Raw genomic sequence first — 24,651 nt, 5'->3', positions numbered from 1 at the left:
AAAATATTTTTATCTTTAGAACCAGTATGTTCATTTTTATATCGACACGACCTATTAAAACAATTATTGCGTGGTATTTTAATGTCATAATGCTGTGAGACTAACGTATCGCTTTTCTGATGCCAAGTGATACGTTTTCTAAAAACTAACGTATAATCATCCAAAAACTTGATCAAATCAGAGTGTGAAACAATTGAAGGTTGATATCTTTATTCTAAAATAAGCAAATCTATTTAAAGGAAGTGTTCGCAAAGAAAAGTCAGTACGTTCACAATCACTTCACTATGAGACACCTAATTGTCAGATAATGCCACAACATTAGATTGCGTAATTGTGCGAGACGGCCGACAAACATTGTTATCTCAAGGGCGCGCTGATCGCAGCAGGACATCGAACAACTAGACTGTTCATAGCCCGAGCCGGCGTCACAGCTACTCCTATAAGCATTACAATATGTACATTTCATGCATTCCATAGATAAAATTTAATGTTCTCCGTCGCTCTTTTAACTTCGCTGCTGCGGTATTTTAAATACGTAAAAACATTAGGTGTAAAATCTGGACTTATACTTAACCACCACTTTCTTAAAAATTCTTTTTAAATACTGTCACAGCGTCACTGTAGTTTCGTTTCTTTATTCCCATCCATGACTCAACGATGCAATCATTCTACAAAAGTTTTGTTTTCGAAGTGTGTTATTCGAAGGGCATTTAAGATTGTACTTAAAACAAGTAGCCTTTTTAATGTGTCAATCAGATACTTTTAAGTCTGGGTGTTTCCTATGAATGTTACTGCTTACTTGTAGGCATGTTACACTTAATCGATCTAAATCTAGAACATTATAAAACGTCACATAAGAATGCTAAAACAATAAAAAGTTTTAAAGCCGTCTAGCAATTTGAGTTCAAGCAATAACAAATGCATAAACTCAATGATTTATATTCACGGAAACATAATAAAGAACGTTTTACAACAGACTGTGTCAGTCGTGTTTGAATGAAGCTATGAGATTATCCTATTGATACATGTCCGGACTACTTCCGAAAGATATGTGTTCTGTTGAGAAGTCTATAATTTAGTTGATCTTTCAAAACGTCGTCGTTTCAGGCTGCGGCGGTGTAGGCCTTGCCTTTAAATCGCCACTGAATATTTTCTACTACTATGTCCTGTTTCTTACAGACCTTCCCTCTTTCATTCTTGGTCTTGTTCTTCTTTCCTATATTAAGGTGTTGCTTTGGTTTTATCATGGGATTTTAGTATTGACTTCATTAAGGAGTACAGAATTTTTATTTATTTTTAAATGCCATTAGAATTAACGTTTAAATCAATTCTAACCTATCATTTTAGTCATAAAGATCAAATAGTAGTTAAAATTGTAAAAACTAAGCAAAAGATTAAATTTTTCGAAAACAATTCACAGTGTAGACATTTGTTTTTTAGACTTTTATATCATTAATATCTTTTTGAATCTACCATCTCACATCAAAACGACAAACACGTACAAGAACTACGGTGCATAGGAGACAAAGAAAAATAACATTTATAAACTGGCTGTAATTATGATGGTAGTGGCCGTTGAAATGTCAGACTTAATGTACTGTATAAAAAATACAACATTGAATATAAGAATATCGAGTGTAGACTTGACATGCTATTTTATAATGCGAATCAACAAAGGGTTCGCAACTTGCAGCTATTACCATTTCCACAGTATAGTGTCTTCCAGAAGAATAATTGAAAAGGTTAAAGGTCAATAAAAGCTACTGTAACACAGGTTGATATATTAAACAAGAGTATTTTTTAAATCATTCAAAATGTAAGAAGCAAAAGCTTTCAAGAAATCACAAGAAGCACGTTGAAAAACACCAAAGGTCGTAATACTTATTAACAAAAAGGGATAAAATGTTTTGTTGTAGATGTAGACCATGATAAAATTGTTTTCGTTTAAGTGGAATAAACTGTGTCGATTTAGAATTGGAAGACATAGATCGTGCGTGGCGAACGAGAAATTCCTTGATTCTATTGTAACTGTGATATTCAAGATAATATTTTTCATAACAAAACAATATAGAGAAGATAAATCCTCTTACTTACTCTCTGGTTCTGGGAGATTCCGATTTCTGATATTCTGCAATTCATGTATATACTGATTTTCATTTCATTGCAATATTTGTCCATCTTTTAATGGATTTCCCGTCATATTTTAGTCACAATACATTCCAATAAGTGTACTTCTTTTAACTCTTCTTAATAAATCAATTGTGCATACTTGTAACATTAATTCAAGCAAATGATTTACAAGTCTCGATAGCCGCCTCTCAGTGGAACCCTGCAGAATCGACTCGGCTATCATTGGTTGCGTTCAATAATTAAAAGTCAAAATGTTTCGCGTTTGTTTTGTTTATGACCATCGTGATTATCGCTTCTTTTATTTGGTCCCCATAACCAGTAAATTGCGATCCGAATCGAAACCTCTGTTGATTTATTCACTAATTCTTTGGTATCTTTAAATTCCATTTTTTTTTTTCTTTTAATTAGTAAACGGAAAATGAGGAGCTAAAAATTTAAGTCTCTGTGTCTTGATTTCAAACCTTAAATCAACTAATAGAAACTATGTAAGTTTAATTCGTAAGTGTTATGCATGAAATCTGAGAATAAGATCGCCTAATCAATACCAAGGCTATCAAAGTGCTTCTATTAAAAGTTCAGTATTTAGTATTTCTATTTATAATCGATTTCGACTCTGTAAAATCACAAAAGGAAAATAGGTTTTATTTTTACGAAAAATAAAATACTACTTTTATACGACCTTAATGCGCAAGCAAAACAAAAATGAACTCTAAAAAATATGTATTACCACGGCCACAATCCCCGGCCTACGGAAGTTAAGTCGAACGCTATGATTATTTCCAACTGTAGCACGTCACTGAAAATCTACACCACAATAGAGTGAAACTGTAGCTTAAACGAAGGCATTTGCGTTTGACGGCTACGAAGCCATTCCACTGCCGGCCGTAGGAACAATAGGGCGGCGGTAATGCCCTATCGCAGCGCAAGTTACGACGCTATAAATTTAGTATAGTAAGACGTGCCCGTGACCCGCGCAACCGGCCCGGTAACGCGAGCCTTGCGCTCATACAAAACTATTTCCATACGGCTCCTGTTATACTGAGACCTGTTTTATTGCCTCAAATTAAGGGTTCTTTACGACGCAGTACTGCTTTATGCGCTTTGACTGTATTAGTTATGTTACAATGTTGTTTGATTGACTTTTTTATATTTTCATTCGTTTTCTAATAAACCTGCTTGTATATTCTCCTACCAGCAGGCTTCTTTGGATATCCGTACACTCACCTACTCTTATAACGTCTTCATAAACAGGTATCAACTTATGAGAATTTATAAATAGCGATTTTTATAAACAGCGAAATAGTTCAATGCGATGTTATTGCACAAATCGTCCTTTGTTACGGTTCTAGAAATATCTCGACTCTAGACCTTAAATAAATCTGAATATATGAGAATATCTCAATAGATTCATAGACGAAGGCTTGGCTAGGAGCCAGCTGCATCTAGGACAAGTGCGTAACACTCTATCGGTAAACGGTGCGTTGGCAATCACCATAATGGGTTATGCGAATTTTGCACTCGCCCGTGAATATAATCTCGAATTATTCATAAACACAAAAGGAATGTATGTTACCAAGACTGTTGAAATATTGTGAATGCTTCAGAAATATTGTTTTTTTTTTGCTCAAGTTTACTATTTTCAACTACTATTTTTAAATTGTTAGTTGGTTTTGGCTGTACTTTTGTGTTATTCAACTTTAGAATGACAATTTGTCTCGTAGTAGTTATATGATATAATGGAAATATTAAAAATAAATGTTTTAAATGAACAACAGAAAAGAATGCAAAAAATACAAATAAAAAATGGTATTAACATTAATCAGGTCAGATTTGTTATTTGCAGAATGAAAATAATTTAGTTCATTAATACAGTCAAAGACAAATCGGAGAAGAGTTAATCCTGCTATTTAGAGCAAAGACATATCCCAATCTTACCAATATTGAAAATGCGAATGTTTAGATATATGAATAGATGGATGTTAGAAGCTATCTCCAGAACGACTCAACGGATCTTGATGAAATTTGGCATGGATGTAGAACATAGTCTGGAAGAACACATAAGCAACTATTTTTTTTTTAAATTCCGCGTGGACGGAGTCGCGTGCGATAGCTAGTTTATATTACAACCGAAAGTTAGGAAAAGTCAGAAGTCAGGAAAAGTGGAAGGTAGTCATAAAAGTTGGCTTCGTCACTTCTCTCAGAGTAAATCAACAATGTCAGCATAATGATGCATCAGAGCACCAGACCTTCGTTCCTTCCCATGTTGCTTATTGGTGCTTATTGGCCATGACCGTGAGTCGCAATTAGGTATAATTATCTTCAATTTGTACTGCTACCAATGTTATTCGCCGCAGTCCGCATGTACGTCTAATGCACTATGCAATTACACTGCCTGTATAAATTGAAGCTCTAGCTCACCTTACGACTGCGGAAGTTTATATTAAAATGTCAGTGATTGCTTACGCAATGCTAAACTTCGTTTGTATGATTTCATACGGCATTGGTACATTGCATTATTAATTAATAACTAATTATAATAATTTATTTTATTTTTATGAAACAAAGTTCTCCTAATCCTGTAACCCACGTGATATACTCAAAAATCACGGACTTTTACACGGTTTTTTACAATATATGGTGTCTCTAATAGTTATGATTTGAGTATAATAGTAATTGAAGAAGGTTTACTCAAGCTCCTAGAAATGTAAGGTTTGTCAAAGTATTAATAGGGTTTTAGGACTTTAAAACTTACAAAAAAAAAATATGTTCTACAATCCAGGCGAAGTCGGGATATTAATAATTAATTATGGCTGTCTGTCAGAATTCATTCTCGAGCAGATGTGAACTAATTACTGATGTACATAAAATGAGAACCTGGTGTTGAAAAAACTGCACATGTTATTTAAAAATAAAAACAACGTTATTATCTCGTCTAATTACAAAGTTGGCAAGGAAGCTGTAGGCGACGCAGGCTGTCAATCTATTCCTATAATAAACACACTTGCTTATGCTTTTTGCCAAATTCCCGTCCTCCTAGCTAGAGTCAACGTCTCCCCTGACAGCCGACACGGTCCCACGTTTAAGAAATAAATAGTCACACTGCTTTTTGTATAAAAATAAAAATGTTTGGTCGCCAGTCGCCTCATTGTTCCGCTGTGATTATGAAAAATTACTTGTTACGCCTACATCTTGCTAAATTCCTAGATATCTTATTTTCACCACGTTTACGTAACTCATCTTAGGGTTCATTGATACAAAAAAATTACCCATCAAATGACGTTAATAGAAGTTGTGAGAAACTTCTATGACGACCAAGTCTTAAAAAACAAACTTCGAGGTATACAATAGTTGTCTTATAAGATATCAAAGTCATTACAAAGACTTCATTGGCGAAACAACACCTTACGAAATATTGAGACCTTAATTTTGTTCCAGAAAACCTTGTGCAGACTTTCTGGACACGCTTGAATATAAACAATCCGTGTAACTACAAAAAGAAACAGCGTTGATCCCTTAGTAACAGCGTTCTAATTTGTATTGTGTAGTGACTACCCTGCAGCCAGGACAATGCGTTACGCAACGTGCATTCGCAGGCGACGCACGCGCATGCAACGGTCGCACGACCGCCCGCCTCCGCGACGACGCATCGCTGTTCACTGTTGACCTATTTTACACTATGTTGCACTTGAATCTTGCATTTGTTTTACTACAATGTTATGAACATGATGTACAATAATTAACAAGGGATTCCGACAAAACTATCGACGTATTGTTTAACTTAACTATAAGATAAAGAAATTTGATATTGATTGGCATTCAGGAATACTTTTATAAGTTCAATTAGATGAAATTAGATTAGAGAATAACACTTTATATATTTTATCAAAAATTGTTTTAAAGTTAATTGCATTTGAAGTATCAAGGTTAGTAAAACAATACAGTGTAGTCATGTTTAGTTGCCGTTCACGTTCAGATGGATTACAGTTTATTGCTTTGTTCACTTGTTGCTATGAACACGGAAGTAATCAACTACGGTATAGAATTTCGCGGTTGGCATCTACCATAAAAACTATCAAAAATATAGAACCGAGATTTATTCGAGCAACTAAAATTGGCATGTTACTATTTATTTGTAACATTTGTGGATTTAGTTTTTTGAAAAATAAATGTATATTTTATAATGCTCGACTTGACGGGGGCAATACCTCCCAGATTCATTTATTATCAGAGATTATATTGCATAATTAGATTAGGCAAGTTTTTATCGGGCAGTTGACTGGCACAAGCCTTTTTATTAAGTTGCATACGAAAAAACTGTTAAAACTTTTGCATATCAGGAATGATTTCGTTTTGGAAACATTCCAATACCTCATCAATAAATAGGTATCTAAAAGCACCACATAGCAATCGTAAATATTGTATTGATAGCACATGTCTACCTCAAAAAAAAACATAAGAAGCAAGTCTGTTCAATTAAGAAATCCATCAAGTTTAATAACCCCGCCATCTTTAGCTTCGGATGTACAATACTGATCACCCTTTTTTATTGATTTAAATAAAAGTATAATATTGTCCGTCCATGGCGCGTTGGTGGTAATTTCCTGTCGATCTGGGGCCGAACTGTTTACACAGGCCAGCAATAAAGATCGTAACGTAAACTCCTAAAACAAACATCAATAATTCACATTAAGTTTGTTTCCTCGCAAAAAATAACTTGTTCTCGCGAGAAAAGTTATAAATAAGCGCACGGAGCATTGCCGCCCCAATTATAACGTACCGCCGACTTTAATCATGATTAATGTACACCATTTTACAACGTTTAATTAAATTGGATATATTATCCAAAAAGTTTAATATTTTATCAGCTAATTTGAAGTGAAATCTTAATTTTTAAATGTCTCTCAAGACACCGGAGTTATAAACAGAAGTTTACATGCTGTAGTAAAAACATCCAAGTCGTCAAATAAATGTATGGAAGAGATTATATTTAATTTTCGTTTGTAATTCTCAAACACATATAAATTATGTATTTTCATGATTCTAATGCATGCTAAATAGAACAAAATTCATAAGTTCTAATAAAACCAGGGTAACAACAACTTGTTCCCATATCATTGCTCCGACTCGATAGTTACATCACGTAAATGATAATTCTATGACATCATTTCCAAAGAGACACAAATTTATTCCTCTTAATATTAAAAAAGGAACCTTAAAATCATGCCTATTAGAACTATATTAGTTCATCAACAGTAAAATGCAGTTCTTCAAATAGGCACTTAAGCGCATAGTGCAACAAGACGGCCTTCAAGCGAAAGTAAGTCTAAAGTTGTGCCCTCAAAGACCATGATCATGTAACATCAGATAACATTGTCTAGGTTGCATTATGTAAGTACGAGTGCGGGGAACGGTAACGTGGTCGCTTTACAGGTCACATTAGTGAGAATGACATCAGAGAGCCGACCAGCTAGGAGTCAACGAACAGGATTCAGGCATTGCGTATGCAACTGATGCCTTGTAGCCTTGACTTCCTCCAGTGGGTATGGCTGCTAGCCAGAAACAATCACTGACCTACTATTACTTAGGAATTTCTATCACTAAAACGTTTGCACTTTAAAGTTTGTAAAATAACATACGGATGAGTCTGTCGCTTGTTAGACATGGTGTGCAGTGAGTTAACATTTTCTAGATTTCATTATTATAGATATAAATTATAATTGCATTAGAAACAATAGAGCAGATATGTTATTGTAACGATGTGTTATTCTATTGCTGTGCGTCACATTTTTTTTATATGAAGAAATTCTTTGTAGCTACTCACTGTTCATACCCAGCGACGCTTAGGTGAATTTTATTATTCTTTGTTAATTGTAAAAGAAAGAGCAAATGGCAAGATAATTATTACAATCGGTTAAGTAGTCTTTCAAAACATTTTTGTAAAATAATGTTTTTGATGTATCTTTATCTTAAATATTAAATTTAGAACCTGTTTTCTTCATATATCAATGTAGCCTACACATCGAGTACAGTGGAAGACTATTTATAGACTAGCATCGGGCATCTTTGGTCTCGTTATGTTAACGCAAGAGCCGGTGCTGTGCTATTTAAGACTATGCAGCCGGCGTGTTAACCCTGCCATTATCATTTAATACCATCGACTTCATTATTCGCTACATTTTTTGCAAGCGCTGCGAGGCGCGGTCGCGGCAACTTGCCACGGGTTTGATAACCCGGAGACCTTGGTCTTAATTGCGCTTCAACAGACCATTCCGCCGCGACCACTTTTTTATACCCTTGCATATCGCTAGTAAAACACGACGGAGGTGATAATACGACCATTTGTGAACGTGAGTTAACTTAACCATGAGGTAATATAGCCGCGGACTACACAAATCAGTCGGGCTATCTAAAGTGCGCTCTACCGAGAAAGCGACGCTCACTTGCTAAGGTTCTTTGCAAATCTAGCTTGATAAATTGTGCTTTTTATTTTTGTTTGAGTCATGATATCGTATACATCTAGGTTTTAGTGACATTTGTGAAATATTTTGTCTATTTCAGAAAATAAAAAGTGTTTTTTGTGTTTGTTTCAGGTAAGGAGTCTCAACGGTTACACTAGACAAAGATATTGGATGAAAACAGGTCAAGATAGTTTTGTTTTTTTAACAAATATTTCAGTAGAGATAGAAAGAGCCAACCAAAACAAGGGTCAAGTAATAATCGGTTATCTTCTATGTAACTTATAATAGTTGTAATAGAATTTAAAATTCAGTAAATATATGTACCTAACATTTAATTTTCTATCAAACTGCGAGGAATAATTATAGGATATGGCACGGAGCCAAGCTACATAAATCATTATTGTTTGATAAAGTGCCCTCAGTTATTTATTACGACTCAATTAATTGCAAAAGGAAGTTTACATTTCTACTTTCCTTATGTTACTTGTGCAATACATGGTTGTTATACAATTTAATTTTATTTACTCATTATTAATTTGATATTTTGCCGCTTAATATATTTTTATTTACGACAATAAATTTATAAGATAGATGTTGGGAATTTCTCAAGCCAAGATCAACACAGCAAACCGCAACAATGTAAATAAATTAATAATGTTTTTTTTTTTAAATAAAGTCTTATGGAATGCGACACGGAGTGGGCGGCCACAAGACAAGCGCAACTCTCTGAGTCTGCACGCACGACTTAATTCCACCACTCTACCGACGTACTGTCCACAAAAAAAGTTATCTGACGTCACAACAAAGTTTGCACCGCCGAAATAAAAAAATATTGACAATGTCATTGTTAGTAGAACTAGCTGGTCTGTGCTATTATTTCGTACGAAATTTAGAAAAAATCAAACTATCGTACTAATATTATATTCGAATGTTCGGATAGATGGATGGATGGATAGATGGATGAATGTTAGTCCGAACGTATCTCCAGAACGGCTCAAAGGATCTCGATGAAATTCGGCATATATGTAGATCATATTCTGGAGGAACACATAGGCATTATTATGTATTTTTTTTTTCATTCCTAGTGGACGGAGTCGCGGGCAGCTAGTTAAAGAAGTTTATAAATTAAAAGTTGCTTGTCTGTACATAAAATATCCTGAAAAAAATTAGGCTATCACTTCTCACAAAAATTCTGGAAACCCCTGTATTTATTTGGCGTTGGCAATATACATTGAATTATGTATTAACTTGTTTGAAGTTGTATGTATTATTTTTATGTAATATAATTGGAAACATGAAAGCGAGCTTTTTGAATATAAAAGAGCTTTCAATAAATGTATCGTTATACAATCTTTTGATAATATTAACATCAATTACAATAAAAGTCTTTACTGCGAATTTTTATAAACCATTTTCAATCAAAACCTTCATAGAACTGAACGAAATATAAAATAATGGAAAAGAATTACGAAAGTAAGGTGTTTTTGTAATTCTTTTCAAATTTTCGACAAGTCACGAATAAACAAAGTAGCAGAAAAAAACATGAACGAAATGAAACATTGGACGTGATTTATTTTTCTTTCAACGTACAAAGACTTCAAAATAGTTAGAAATTATGCTGAATAGAACTAATGAATCGTTTATTTTTCTTTATTTCTTTACAGTATAAAGCGTAGTTGGAGACACGGACATAAATAATCATTTGAAATTAAAATAATCTAACATTTCACGGATGTTAAAATATTGACGGTGAATTAATTTATATGAATTAATTTTGAATTGCAAATATCTTTAACACAACTTCTAAATTACGAATACATAATGCCTAGAGGTCAAATTGAAAGCATTTGTTTTAATTCATAATTTGTGAATATAAAATAAATTATTGTATTATTCAAGTATTGACCAATTTAAATTATGTTAAATAAACCTTGCTTTTAATTGACTTAATTTAAAATTTATTATACCTATAATGTTTTTAGATTTTTACTGAGCCTTGGGTAATGACGTCCATTTTTCGGTGTCTATCGGGAACACTGTCGGGGTACTTATTAACGGGGTAATTTTTTTTAATTTATTTATCATTGACTATTTATTATTCTACAATTTGTTTCAAATAAATCACATCTCTTAACCTCACTTACTGCATGTACAGATACGAGATGTCATTCCACTATTGTAATTTGCAGATAAATTGTTTAGTTGATACGTCCTGCAGTACGGAAGCAATGTGCGCGCAGATTAGTGCGTACATCCAAAACACTAAGGTCAATGCTCCGCGAACACGTGATGCGATGACGAGATTCGCTGCCTGCGATCAAACTTCGTTCCGTACCAGTTTTTTTATATCTAATCCACTCGTTATGGTTGACAACGTATAGTTGACGTTTCCATGCTTTGTACAGATTGCGTAAAATTTATTTCTATATTTCTAGCTATTTCTGAACATAACATTTATTTTTTAATTTAAATTTACAGCTGTATTTGTCTTATCACTTGCCATGACGCTCTCGCTAAACATTGTTGAGGTGAAAGTATATTGAACTGAATAGGATTTCTATATGCCACCTCATACACATCTCCACCGGGACTCGTGACTACCTTAACTTAACTGGTGACGAAGCAACCACACTGGTACAGTGCGAATTGCGTGACTTCACTTAACACCTTCACCTTTGAATTTAATCGCAGGATATATCTATCCTTTAGTTATAAGCTACTGTCATAAAAATATTTTCAATATATAGAAGACTAGCTGTCGCCCGCTCATGTCTTATTCCAAACTATGTTCTACATATGTGTCAAATTTCATCACAATCAGTTGACCCGTTCCGCAGATACTTTCAAACAAATATCCATCCATCTAAGCTTTCGCATTTAAATTAGTAAGATAAAACGTTTGTTCTAGATCTTAGTATAAAAATCACAGATATGTGATTTGGTGTTGGAACATATGACACGGATTATAACGACGATTGTACCTATCGCACCGAGGAGCGAGATAACCTAAATTCTGTGTAACTAGGTCATCGTGCTAATATCATTTCGAGGACAAAACTGTGTCATGTGCCGCCGCTGCAGATTTCTCCTTTTAAGTCCTTTTTCATTTAACGCTTTTCATTTAATTTGTCATGATTGTTTGAGACACTTGTTTTATTTTTGAAACAGACAAATGTTATCAAAGTACAGAATGTTATGGGTAACTTAAGTAAGCTTAAGTAAATGTAAATATTTAGCAGTTTTTCTTAATATTAAATCCATAACAAAGCCTTAAAGTCCTTTACATCAAATGTATAGAAAAATATCTAATATATAAAATTCTCGTATCGCGGTGTTTGTGGTTAAACTCCTCCGAAACGGCTTGACCGATTCTCATGAAATTTTGTGTGCATATTGGGTAGGTCTGAGAATCGGACAACATCTATTTTTCATACCCCTATTAAGTTTTTGTTAACTGCGCACGGACGGAGTCGCGGACGACAGCTAGTGGTCTATAAAATTATAAATTCAAAACAATAACACAAACATCTTAAATAAAATTTACACAATAACTTTAAAAGACACTGCATCTCATAAGAAATATTGAAAGTATATTACGTTTGTACTTATCCTTTTTATACAATTCCACAAAATAACTTTCGAACAATGCAGCTGAAAAAAAGAATACTTTCTCAAGTTCAAAAGTTGCGTAACAAGCAGCGACGTTGATTTGATAAAGCAAGTAGAGCTGCTTCATAAATTTCTCCGAGGGTGTTATCGCGCGCTACATTATGTCGCCGTCGTCGATGACTCCGTGGCCCGGCTGCGCGAGGCGCGCGGAGCCGGCGGGGACTGTGGGGCGGCGTGCGACGGGCGGGGGCGTGACGTCACGCGCGACCGTGGCAGTGAGAGCGGCCGCGTCGCTCGTTCGCTCGCTCCATGTACTCCGTTGACGACGGTCGCGCGCGCGCAACGTGCTCAGTTTCTTGACGCAGTCGTACGCGGCAATTCTCAGCCATCATCGGATAAACTCGTGTGCCGCGACTTCATCTAACCTGTTGCGCGTATTGTGTTGTGTCCGAGAAAAGTTATCGTTGTAACATTCGTAATTTTATTCAGTGAAACTGTTGAGACGGTTTGATAGTTTTCGTTTCTGTTTCGACGCCGCATAGACGAGTGGATGTCGCTAGTATAGCTTTTTGATAGTTCAGTGCGAGGCAACAGTGAAGTGATCTGAGTACACCGGAGGATGTCCGTCGGAGATCGTCGTTCAGAGTGCGTGTGACGCGCTCATCGACATGAGACGCCGCTGGTCCAACAACGGAGGCTTTCATTCGCTGCGTATGCTCGAGGAGAGTTCGTCCGAAGTGACTTCTTCGTCCGCCTTGGGCTTCCCACCGGCTATGGTTATGTCGCCAGAGTCGCTCGCCTCGCCGGAGTACGGGGGGCTCGAGCTATGGGGCTACGACGATGGGATTTCGTACAATTCTGCACAATCGTTGCTCAGCAACACGTGCAACATGCAGCAGCAGCAGCAGCAACCGACGCAGCCACTGCCTCCCATGCCGCTGCCGATGCCGCCTACAACACCCAAATCAGAAAATGAATCTATTTCGTCAGGTCAGGGTCATACTTTCATACATTTTGCAAATTTCCAACAAGTTTTTGTTGCTTATAATATTCTTGACGTTATTTCTTTGAATGAAATGTTTTGAAATTGCCACTCAATAATGTGTTTTACTATTACTAGAGCGTTATCTTGACGCAGCCACAGTTAAATGGCCGCGTCAAACTCACTTCAGACTAGTGTTAAATTTTAATCTGTAGTGTGTTTTATTCGTGAATTGTGTTTACTTAAAAATTTGGCGGCAAGCTGCGTGGTGTGTGGAGTTGCAGCGTAGAGGCCGAGAGGGCGAGAGGCCGAGAGGCGATGCGGCGCTGTCATCGACCTTTGGCCCGGATACCTTGACCGGGCGGCGGCGGGCGGCCCGGCCCGATGTCTCCTTGCCCCGTACACAATACACATAATAATCTCAAACGTTTTGTTTACCTACATTCGTTTTCGCGAAATACATTTTTGGATTCTATCGGGACGACGGTATTTTCAAACTTGTTTACGCTGACTAAAGCTCAGTCTACAATGTTGCATTCACGCTATATTATTAACTGTTTGAAAAAATGATAAAATTTTTAAATATTATTTTCGGTAAAACCTTACACTTATATTTTTAAAATTGTTGTTGATTTGAAATAGTAAACAGCAAGTTTAAGTCGTACTCGTGTGTTTTGTGCGTATTTGTGTGACTAATCTTTACAATGACAGATTGTCTGTGGGCGACTGCTGATTGAAAATATCATCAACAACATATCCGACAAGTTTCCAACAGAAAATACAAGTACATTGAAAGTTAAACTCTTTCTCAATTGAATTGAATTCCTTATGAGGAATTCTTCAAAGGATATTTAGTAAAATAATTTGGGTTAAAACAATACATTTTTTCGTCTACTCGATTAGTATTTAAATACGCATTAAAATAATAAATATCGATTTTTTTATATTTACATAACAAATCCCCACGATTTTGTTGTCAGCTACAAATCAAAGGTGTTTGCTTGCGTTTGTATTTTGCGAGCAGATATCATATGGCCAGTCTAATGCCCCACCTATAGACAAACAATTTTCCCTTGCCTATGTTTGATTAGTGGCCGCTAAACGATTGCCTACCTAGTAACATACAATGTAGGAGGATCTCCGTAGAATGAGTAATGCTTGTCGTTACGTATATGTACGCTCAAGGTAATCGTGGAAAATTTACTTGAACTTCCCCAACCGAATATTTGAAGGCAGTTATTTAAATTTACTTCCGATAGTGCGATATTACATGCAAATGTCATTTTGCTTTAATTGTTTGGGTTTTAATTGCGAACGTTTGATTTCTTTGCGAATATATGCGAGTGATTGCATAAATTATTGCATACGATTAAATAATTATCGAATGATTATAAATTAGTCATACAATATTGTTGATGAAATTAAAAACTTATTGTTCAGTGTTTAATTGTTCCATACGCTCTTTATGTCTTAAAATATGTTAATACTAAAAAAAACTTATTTAATATTTACTCTTATTACATTTTCATGTAGGTATGTTTATTGATCTTGTTTAAAGTTTCAATAGCTTTAAATGATACAAAAATAACGTTGATAGTATTCATTCGAAACACTTAAAATGACGTAGTCGTTGCCATAGTAATATAATACTTAATCTATCATCAGACAAGGGGAAGGGGAGAAGGAGTCAAGAGAGGGGGATCGGAGGGCCGCTCCCTTCCATTAAACATTAGCTGTTGAATGACTGGGAGATATTATGATCTATTTTTACCATGAAAAGAAAATTTGATACTGCGACAAATAGCGACAAAATATGTTTTGATCTTGACACTAACATTTTCTTTACGCACAAAAGAAAATTGTTTTTCGTCATGAATAGACTCTTAATGCTATTTGATTGACAGTCAAACTATGGTGGTCCATTAGTCTTCAGTGTCTTTTATACAATGGGTGTAATGTCTGTCATAACATACTCTTTACCTTATACTGAGAATTATTTATAAATGATTATAAATAAGTATGATTTCATGTGATTTGGGATTCCTCGATTTAAAGAATTTTTAATTACTAATTTATTTATCGAAATTAACATTTATATTTGAATAAAAGTTTAAATTAAAAGATCTTGGTTTTTAATTTTTAAAATGATTTTTAAAATTATAGAGTTGAAATAAGTTTAGCACTCTACAACGAGTTGTGCTGATACATAAAATGCATTAGGTTTTTAAATATACTAACCCGGTTGTTTATGGCAAAAATGTCAAAGTAGTTTCGTATCTATGATTGCGACTCTTGAACGCAATAATATGAATATTTCATAGTTTTTTTTGTACGATATAAATGATTATATTATTGAAAATGAAGACTAGGTATTTATTTATTTATTGACTCTTATTGCTATTATAAATTAAAAAAGAAAAAAAAAATGTTTTAAGGTAACACCCATAAAACTAATGTGGTACTCAGAAAGTCTCGCTATATCCGACACTATCACCATACAATTCGTTGCCATCTTTACTTATGTATGTATAATAACTAAAGATTTCATTGTCTGTTCAGACAAACACAAAAAATTTAGATTGAAAATTGATTTTAAAAATCCTTTCACCTAAATAGACTCTATTTTTCCATTTATACCTCCGAGCAAAGCCGGGGCAGGTTGCTAGTAGTGTATAGTATATAGGCTGGTATATTATATTAAAAGCAAGTTTAAAAGCGAACGTCCGACATGGTTGGTTTCCATTTAAGGTTGCAAGTGCACCATGCGCCTTGTAAAGTAATACGGCATGAACAATTTAAGCTTGCTGGATGCAACAGTTTCGACGAAGTGCTCGGCTTGCCGGCCTGCCTGACCGGTTTGAAGACCACTTCTGATGCTGAATCGCATCCAATGACAGACATACGCAACGTATAATCTATATAGTCTGATACAATTTTAATAATTTACCTTATGATAACGTCGATGCGGTCGGACAAGCTATTCGACGGTGCTGGGTACAATTTTGTACCAGCTAAAATCAAAATTTTCTGTAATTTCTGGCGTTTCTTATAAATATATCGAGAGGCTGATAATTTCTTTACCAAAATCTTGATTACTGGGTATATGTAATATTTTTGTGACATTGATGTGATACGATAACAAACACGTTTCTAATGTCGTTATACTAATTAACTTTAAGTCATTAAAAAGTAACGATAATTGGACGCAGATCCGCAATCAGATTCCATGTCATTGATTTCCTCTATAGTCTAAACTTAGTACAAATACATTTAAGTTTAAGAAGATTAACTTGTTACTTTTGTTAAAGGAAATCCGTTAAAAAATAATTTCTTAAATCGAGAGAACTTTTATTGCCTTCACCGATTAATGTTTTAATAAGAATTATAGACGTGCTACTTATTTTCTTTGATCATTGAATTAAAAAAAAAAATATAGCCGAAGCGACTACATTCGATACTCTTTGTGAACGTCAGTTTTAAAAAAAAAAAACGTTTTTACCTCGAATACCATAGACAATTAATGCCTTCGCCGCGTTCAACACCTTGGTGTATTTTTATTGGTTGATTTAATATCATTTTCATTGCAATGGTAATGGTTTTAAATTGTGATCAGACTTCGCATTCAAAGTTAATTCTGTGCAATGCTCTGTGCAACGCATTGCCGTATGTATTATGTTGCGGTCAAGTTTTATTTTATTATAAATAATTTCAGGTACTTATGATGCGACAGACGTCGGGTGCAACTACATCGTAACAACGACAAAGGATCTCGCGAAATGTTTATTCTGATTATTTTCATATTTTTACCTAATAAATCTAAAATCAACGATGTTTGATTTTAAATTTAAAGCGATCAAATTCTTGCCCTTGTTAAAATTCCTAATGGTTACGCAAATATACCGAGTTTAAAAAAAATCCGTAGTTCTCTCTGAGATCACAACTTTCTTTGAGCGCGGCCGAGCGGCACATTCACGTTCCACGCACGTCGTAATTGACTTATTGTTACATTATCTACTCTTCATTTAGATATAACTTTCTACAATACCAAGCTTCACAGCTAACAATTATAGTCGAACGTCGATGAAAAAAAACACAAATTATGAGGTAAAAACGATGATATAAGCTTAATTTACCTAATTTTATGGTTATACGTAGATATGGCTGACCTTATTGTAAAAAAACTATTAATTTCACTGTAAACCAACAATTCGAAGTTATCACACCTACAGACAGAAACACTAATATTGAATTTTTCCGTAAGCGCGTCTAACATTATTTTACCTTCCAATGTTAATTTATAATAATATTACAAAGTGGAAAGATTTGTTTGTTTGAATTGAATAGGCTCCGAAACGATTTGTAAAATTCTTTCACATATCCAGGTGATATGGTTATATTTAGCACTAGATTTTATGACTCGCGAATGAAGTCGCGGTCAACTGCTAATCAACTGTATTTTATAATCATATTCCAAAGCTTAATCATGAAACCAGTTTTTAATTAAGTCATTCCTAATACAATTAAGAACAATCAGTGCGTCACAATTAGTTTTTGTGGGTATTTTTTTTTCTAAGTCACCGACCTCAGTGTTGAAATTCATATTTTTCACTTACTCACCAATGTTTCAATGCCGCGATTGTGGTTTTCATTTGATGGATTGCGTATTATAGAGTCGGCGTCTTTGCGTGTGAAAATAAAATTTGAAATAACTCTGAAGCGGTCTTGTTTAAGTATTATACATTTTTTTTAAGAACAGAAATAAGCAGTTGTGACAGATGTCAGATTATAGTGGACTTGCGAGAGTCTAGGTTGGTAACTCTAGCGTCAAGTTTATTTTTGTCTATCTAAACTTGGATGGCTGTTGTGTCTCGAAATTTCAATGGACACATTTAAATTGAAACAAGATGGAAATGTTTTAATGGATGCCGTAGCCAAATAAAGTAATTATAATAAAAAATATACTTACGTGTCATGTTATGACGTAGCGATTAAAAATGGCGTAATGGAAGATTTTGATTTTCATAATTTTGTGCATACCAATGTAAGATCTGTTACTCTAGTACTAGTTAAAGGCTAAGATGTATTGGAACTTGTTTCAATACAGAATAAATGACAAAAAATACAGAAACTAGAGTTGGTTCTACGTTTAGTAAAGTGATCACTGAGTGATACGTTAAATTTATTCTCATACATAAAACGAATATACTCGTAATCCATATTTTAATGTAGACCCGCATGGCGACACGAGCTAATGCTTCAATAAAATTAACTTTAAGTAATTGAGAATAAAAACTATCGCAGATAAGTTGGACCAGTTTGTCGCACGTATGCGGGTTGGTTTTTAAATAAGATAAAAATAATTCATTTAATAGAAACGGTTACATTAAAGTTATTAAAAGAATACTCAAGTGATGTTTGTAGATGTTTGACTCTCAATCTATCTTAATTATTTATGTTTCTTAAAAAGAACATGGTGAAACCATTTTATAAATATGTTTTACATCCGCTTCACAAACGTGATCTTATTTAGCAAATGGCTGCAAACACTGGATCTTTTCTCAAAGATGTGTCGCCCTAAATAACTTACATCATCGGACGTGACCAATAACGTGTAGTTAGTGTTGCGATCGCTATAAATGGGCCATGTTTAGATATTGTAGGGCATTTGTGATCCCCTCGGGCCCCACCTGAGCGAGGTGAACGCAACGCGCAGGCGTCAAGGTCACATCGGTTTTTTGACACCTCGCATTATAAATAGTGGCAGAGCGTTACAGCGCACTAGCCAACGCTAATTACCGCCTTTGTACTTATTTATTTATTTTTACTTTTGTTCATTTTCAGCAGGAAATTATTTGAATTAATTGTCGCATTGCGCTGGTGAGGTTACGAACCTCTAAGGCCCAAGGTTGATCGAATCGTCGCTCCAAATTGATTTGCGTGTGATTGAATAAATACTTATTTTTCATTTCTTTTCCCTTATAATTAAAAGAATTACACGTTTGTTCATGTAAAACTTTAATGATAAACCTTAGGATATTTTATTGGTAGCTTTTACTTTGTTTCACTACTGTTGTCGATGTTTTACTGAGGGATTGATTCCATTGAGGTAATATATAAAAAGTTACATTAAATTGTTAGTTCAAATTTATACGAATATAAATAGTAAAGATTTGATTATATGTTTACATTGAAAAGACTCCTGAACCAATTTGAAAGTTTCTCTCACTGTTAGAAAGCTGCTCTATAACCTGGTCCTATTTTTTTTTAATTTCGTTATGTTTTTTTTTTTAATTCCACCCGTATGAAGTCACGGGCAACAGCTAGTGTAACATATTATGTATTATACATATAATATCCGTCACAAAAATATAAGGTTGCCCCTTGTAGTGTGAAACGCGATCCTCCCGAGTAGGTACGATCATGATTGATGATTCCTTAATCAAAAAGGTCGCCGACCTCGCGTCTGCACAGAGGAGATAGCTTATGACTTCATCTGTTTTGAATAAAATAATAATAACTTATATAAGGCATCATAAATCAGTACAACTGTTTGAGTTTACATACACTTTGTATCAATATAATATTGCGCTCATTTCAGATTGTTCAATGAGTAATAATACGATTCATGTCACTAAAATAGTGTTGATACTTGATACGACTTACATCTCATATTAGTCTTTCTTGATGTATTTTTTTAATCTATATATAAAATTAGTTAATATTACACTAATAAACATTCAATTAAATAGCTAATAGTAATAACGTTCACTGTATTTTTATAACTTCTCTACAATGTTATTCCGAGGTATGCAGAACAACAAAATATTCTCTTAACATGATATGAAGTGAGTTTAATATCTGATAAAAGTCTCAGTGTAAGCCAGAGAATATTCAACAGCTGGCATTTACGACCCTTATTGAAGGGTCCAATTATTTCCATTATTACTAGCGCTTAGATTCGCCAACCCTTTGGGATAATCTAATGGTTCTAACCCCTGTAGTTTCTAAGCAAACGCTTACATAAATGTACGCAAGTTCGACGCCGTATTGTATGCAGCGACCCCGTTCAATGAATTAACTGTTGATTAATGTAATTATTTTTATTCACACAATCGTATTTTGCCATTTTCTTATTCATGTAATTCTAAATACGTGGTTAAATAATTCCATATTCCTTCTAATTAATTGTTAAAAGTAAAAATTGTATTAGTAAATAATGTAAAAAATATCAAAGTTAATAAGTATTCAAAACGCCGTCCACTTCGTGTAAAAACAGGTTAACAGCGCATCCTTTAAAACTCTTAACGCAAACGTAAAACTTTTATTTTTCGCAGTGGAAGTTTACGAAGAAAACATTTGAACTTGAAATGAGATAAGTTGTAAATGAAATTCAAATCAGGCGGATTGTTATTGTTAACCTCCACGGAGGTCGTTGGCACAGGTTGACAGCAACTCGAGAGCCGGCCGTGTCTCATTAGGCATTATCACGATTCGCCCAGCACACTACGCCTTAAATATGCAAGTTCCTCCAACACGCCTAACAGTGCGTTTGCATCACCGAAACATTTACTTGCAACATGTTTAAGTCCTAAAGGAAGATATAATAATGTGTTTTATTCGGTCATAGAGAACAGTCATATTAGATATTTACTGGAGTTTATTGGAATAAATCAGCTATTGGTAAACCTATTTCATCATCTCAATAAATGTGGCAGAGATCGCTTGGATGCAGATCAATACTGCGTTACTGATAAAGTAAATTTAAACCATGTTTCATAATAAAAGTTCCACGTCGTTTTCTTATTCTGTTAACATTACTTAAAGCCTTTAACCATATTTTATATCGTTTTAAGAATATATTCCTAAACTCTCTTGACATTATATAAACAAACAAGTATTTCTCAGTGATCCTGACCTAATGAAGCTACGTAAATTATGCAGAATCCTCATTAATCTAGAACTTTAGATTTTTTTTCTTTTGTACATACTCTCACGTTTTGGAATCTATGAGTGAACATAAGAACTCAAAATAATATAATTACATCGATTCTCACAGGTTCCGATTACGTGTTTAATAGCATTGTATTGTCTCGCGGTTTTTCTTAGGGCAGCATAGAGCCGGTCTAGGAAGAGCCGGCGGATGTGCGGTCGGGCGCGCGTCTCGCTCCGCCGCCGCCGCGGTACCATTATCTCGCGGCTCAGATACAAATCAAGTCTCCATTTCAAAACAACACCGCTCTCGCCCTCTATTACTTTATTTGTTTTACAATTTACTCTTTTATTTATTTGTTTTTGTATATAGGAATGTAGAAATTTACTTGGTTGGTTTCTGTTGCAAGGTATTGATGTTGATACTAAAATCGACCATAGATCATTCGAAAAATCAAAAGTTTACAATGTCAAATAAAGTTTTTTTAAGCTTAAAATTAACTTTTATTTAAGGCAAAGAAACTTAAGAAAATTCGGTAAAAGAAATGGTACAAAAAATCTATAGGTATGTTGTAATGTTGTGTTGTATGCTATTGGGAAACTACACTATTCATGGGTGACATACTAGATTTTTTTTAAGGCTAATTAAATACTAGATTTTTTATTCCGCACAGACATAGACGCAGACAACTGCTTGTATGTTATAAAATAAAGCAGTTGTAAGAAATATTACAATATATAAATTTGATAAGGATTAACTATTACATATACACCACGCTTCGCCTTAATATCATGGTCACGAGTGTCACAATTTTCCATTACGTATATATAATATGAAAGATAAAACAATATTGAAAATATTTATATTCAATCATTTGTAAAGTAAAATATATATCTAATACAACAAAACAATAAAATATTATTTGTATGTAAATTACTAATAAAACATCCGTTGCAGTGTTACTTCTTGTTTAGAGAGACCAATCCAAACAATGGAATTTCTAAAAAACATCTTGTGTAATTGAAAAGATCGATCGGAATAAATGCACGAAAAGATTCGTAAAAATAATAAAGAACTTTATTATTCGTGTTATTTTATATCGTAATCGTTTGGTTTATATCGACAAGTGTATCTCCGGCCACGTTCTGAGACAGTTATCTGGAATCAACTGCGGAATCTCTCGACCATCTTAGTTCCGTCGTTGCCGTTAGGCATTAATATTATCCAAAAGACCTTTGTTGTTACATTTGTTCAAAGTTTACTGGTACATCTTGTTGCTCAAGTACACTGTATATCTCTTGTATTGGAAATTGTGTCAATTCTTGATTGCAATGTTGCCAGTAATTATACACAATTTATTTCAACCATCCCCTTTCAATATTGTAATCAGATTTACTTTAAATAAATTAATTATTTTCTAAACTTGTTATGGCAGATCTTTATTATATTGTAATAAACGATACGTACCATATTTGATTTTGTATCTTTTAATTGGATAAAATGCAGACGGTAAATGAAGATTCATGAATGTTTCACAATTAACACTGTATAAACCTGTTAGCTATTGAGCCAATGCGAATTAGTTTACGCGAACGAAATATAAAAACGGCACTCTTAACTTTGTTGAACGACTGTTTACGAGTTTATGTAAAATCCTCTTAATGAAATGTGAGGTCGTTGCACTCTTATTATTCTGTCAGTCAAATTTTTTTTGGATTATCAAAAGTCGAGAGCTAACACTTTATAATGAAATATTCATCACAGGTATTAATTTCATTCACTAGAAATGACTGTTCAGATTGTTTTTCTATAAATCTTAAACCTTAGTTTGAATCTCGAATATCAGTGCAAAATGGATTGTAATATAGAGTTAGTTTGATTGAAATAAATATATAGCCAATATCAAGCACAAATTTTGTTTATTTTTCTTAACATACAAGCTCGTATTTTTCTGTCAGACAGTTAACAATGAGTCATGTTTGATTGTAAAATAAGACACCGAGACAAAGAGATTAAATTGTATAGCCGAACAACGAGGAAACATGCTTAATATAAGACTTAATACGTGACTCGGAATAAGATTTATCTTAACAATGTCCTAGAGCGTGGTTGTTCTGCCACCTCCACGCGGTTCGAGACGGTTTATTCTCGCATCATCGAACTCTACCCACTCTATGTAAATTATAGCTTGTGTTAGCATGTATGGTGTCATTATATATTAACTGTCAATTGTATGTTAAATCATTAAAATATAGAAATAATATTATTTAAATGGTTTAATCTTGATAAGAAATTAAATCAAATGACAAAACGGTCACATTACGGTGATATCGCAATGTCTTGGTTGAAATTTAATTCTTAAACCCGTTTTTAGGGGAAACTTGTTTGGATCAAGAAAGGTTTAAGAGTTTAACGCAATTTAAGCTGCTCTCAGTGGAATATTATAATTGTTTTTTTTTTTTGTTTTTGGTACTTAATGATAGGTTTGTAGAAAAAATCAACCGATTTACTGTTAAAATGGCAAACAAAGTAATTATCAAAATCAAAGACAGCTGTCACTACAGCAAACGTTGAAAAGAGACTGTACAAGATTTCAATTAAAATTTTTCGTATCTCTAAATATACACATATTAAAAAATTAGAACATTTTGCAATATAAATACTTGAATAATACAGCAATCACTATCAGACCATTTAAAATTGAAAAAAAGGTAATAAATACCACATTTAAATTATTCAAACTTTCGTGAGACATTATCATTAAGTTATATAGGAACGGCTAAAACACTCACGTATATATATCCGGTGTCGGCACCGACTAGTTTCGAGACCATCGGGGGCCCTTCATCAGGGTGAGTGGGACTGGTATTATTGAAACTAGTCGGTGCCGACACCGGATATATATACGTGAGTGTTTTAGCCGTTCCTATATAAGTTAATACCACATTTGTATGTCTGTCTGTACACACACTGATTCACGTAATCAAAATTAATAAAACACCACTCTACAAATAGATATCAATTTTACTCATAATAAGACGTGACATAAACGTCGAGCAAAATAAAAATGTTTTCATTCCAACCTACGACTTTTATAAAGATGTTACGGTGACCTTTAGTTGAGTACAACGGCCGAGACGATTATGAGTACAGCTAAGTTTATTCTCACAGTTAGCGTTGGTAATTGTTTTGGACAGGCTAATGTATTAAAGCCTGGAACCTGTTTATAGCGAGGCTCATTTAATAAAAAATAGTGAAATACACCAACAGACAACGATATTAATTTTAATAAGCTTTAAAGCTTGAAATAAAATCCTAATCATCTTTCTAATCATTTTTAGGCTTCGGTTTGCAAGTATTAAGATGTAACACCTACCTATAATTCACGAGCACGTAGGTTTAGATACACAGTCGAACCTGAATAAGCGAGAGTCATTGTCCGGTCCTGATAGACGACCTTCATAAGCGAGAAACATCTATAAGCTAGAGAAATATTGCCGTCCCTTGGACTCTCGCTTATCCAGTTTCGACTGTATTATAAT

The 24,651-nt window shown here is 34.1% G+C and overlaps 1 protein-coding gene across 4 annotated transcripts in view; it reads left to right on the top strand.

Annotated features, from left to right (window-relative positions):
• Window positions 1-24,651, top strand: part of LOC106720335 (ecdysone receptor) — a 179,268-nt gene that overhangs the window by 137,038 nt on the left and 17,579 nt on the right. Inside the window, exon 1 of one of the 4 annotated variants that reach the window (XM_014514975.2) lies at window positions 12,495-13,187. The exons of the other annotated variants lie outside the window; for them this stretch is intronic. Coding sequence (XP_014370461.1) covers window positions 12,866-13,187 — 322 coding nt within the window. The 5' untranslated portion in view covers window positions 12,495-12,865. Of the gene's footprint in view, window positions 1-12,494; window positions 13,188-24,651 lie in introns of those variants that run through there. 4 annotated transcript variants of the gene reach the window in all.

Source organism: Papilio machaon, chromosome 4, assembly GCF_912999745.1.
Source record: "Papilio machaon chromosome 4, ilPapMach1.1, whole genome shotgun sequence".
Classification (NCBI taxonomy): Eukaryota; Metazoa; Arthropoda; class Insecta; order Lepidoptera; family Papilionidae; genus Papilio; species Papilio machaon.
Note: the sequence above shows the minus strand (reverse complement) of the source record. Positions and strands in the feature narration are given on the sequence as shown.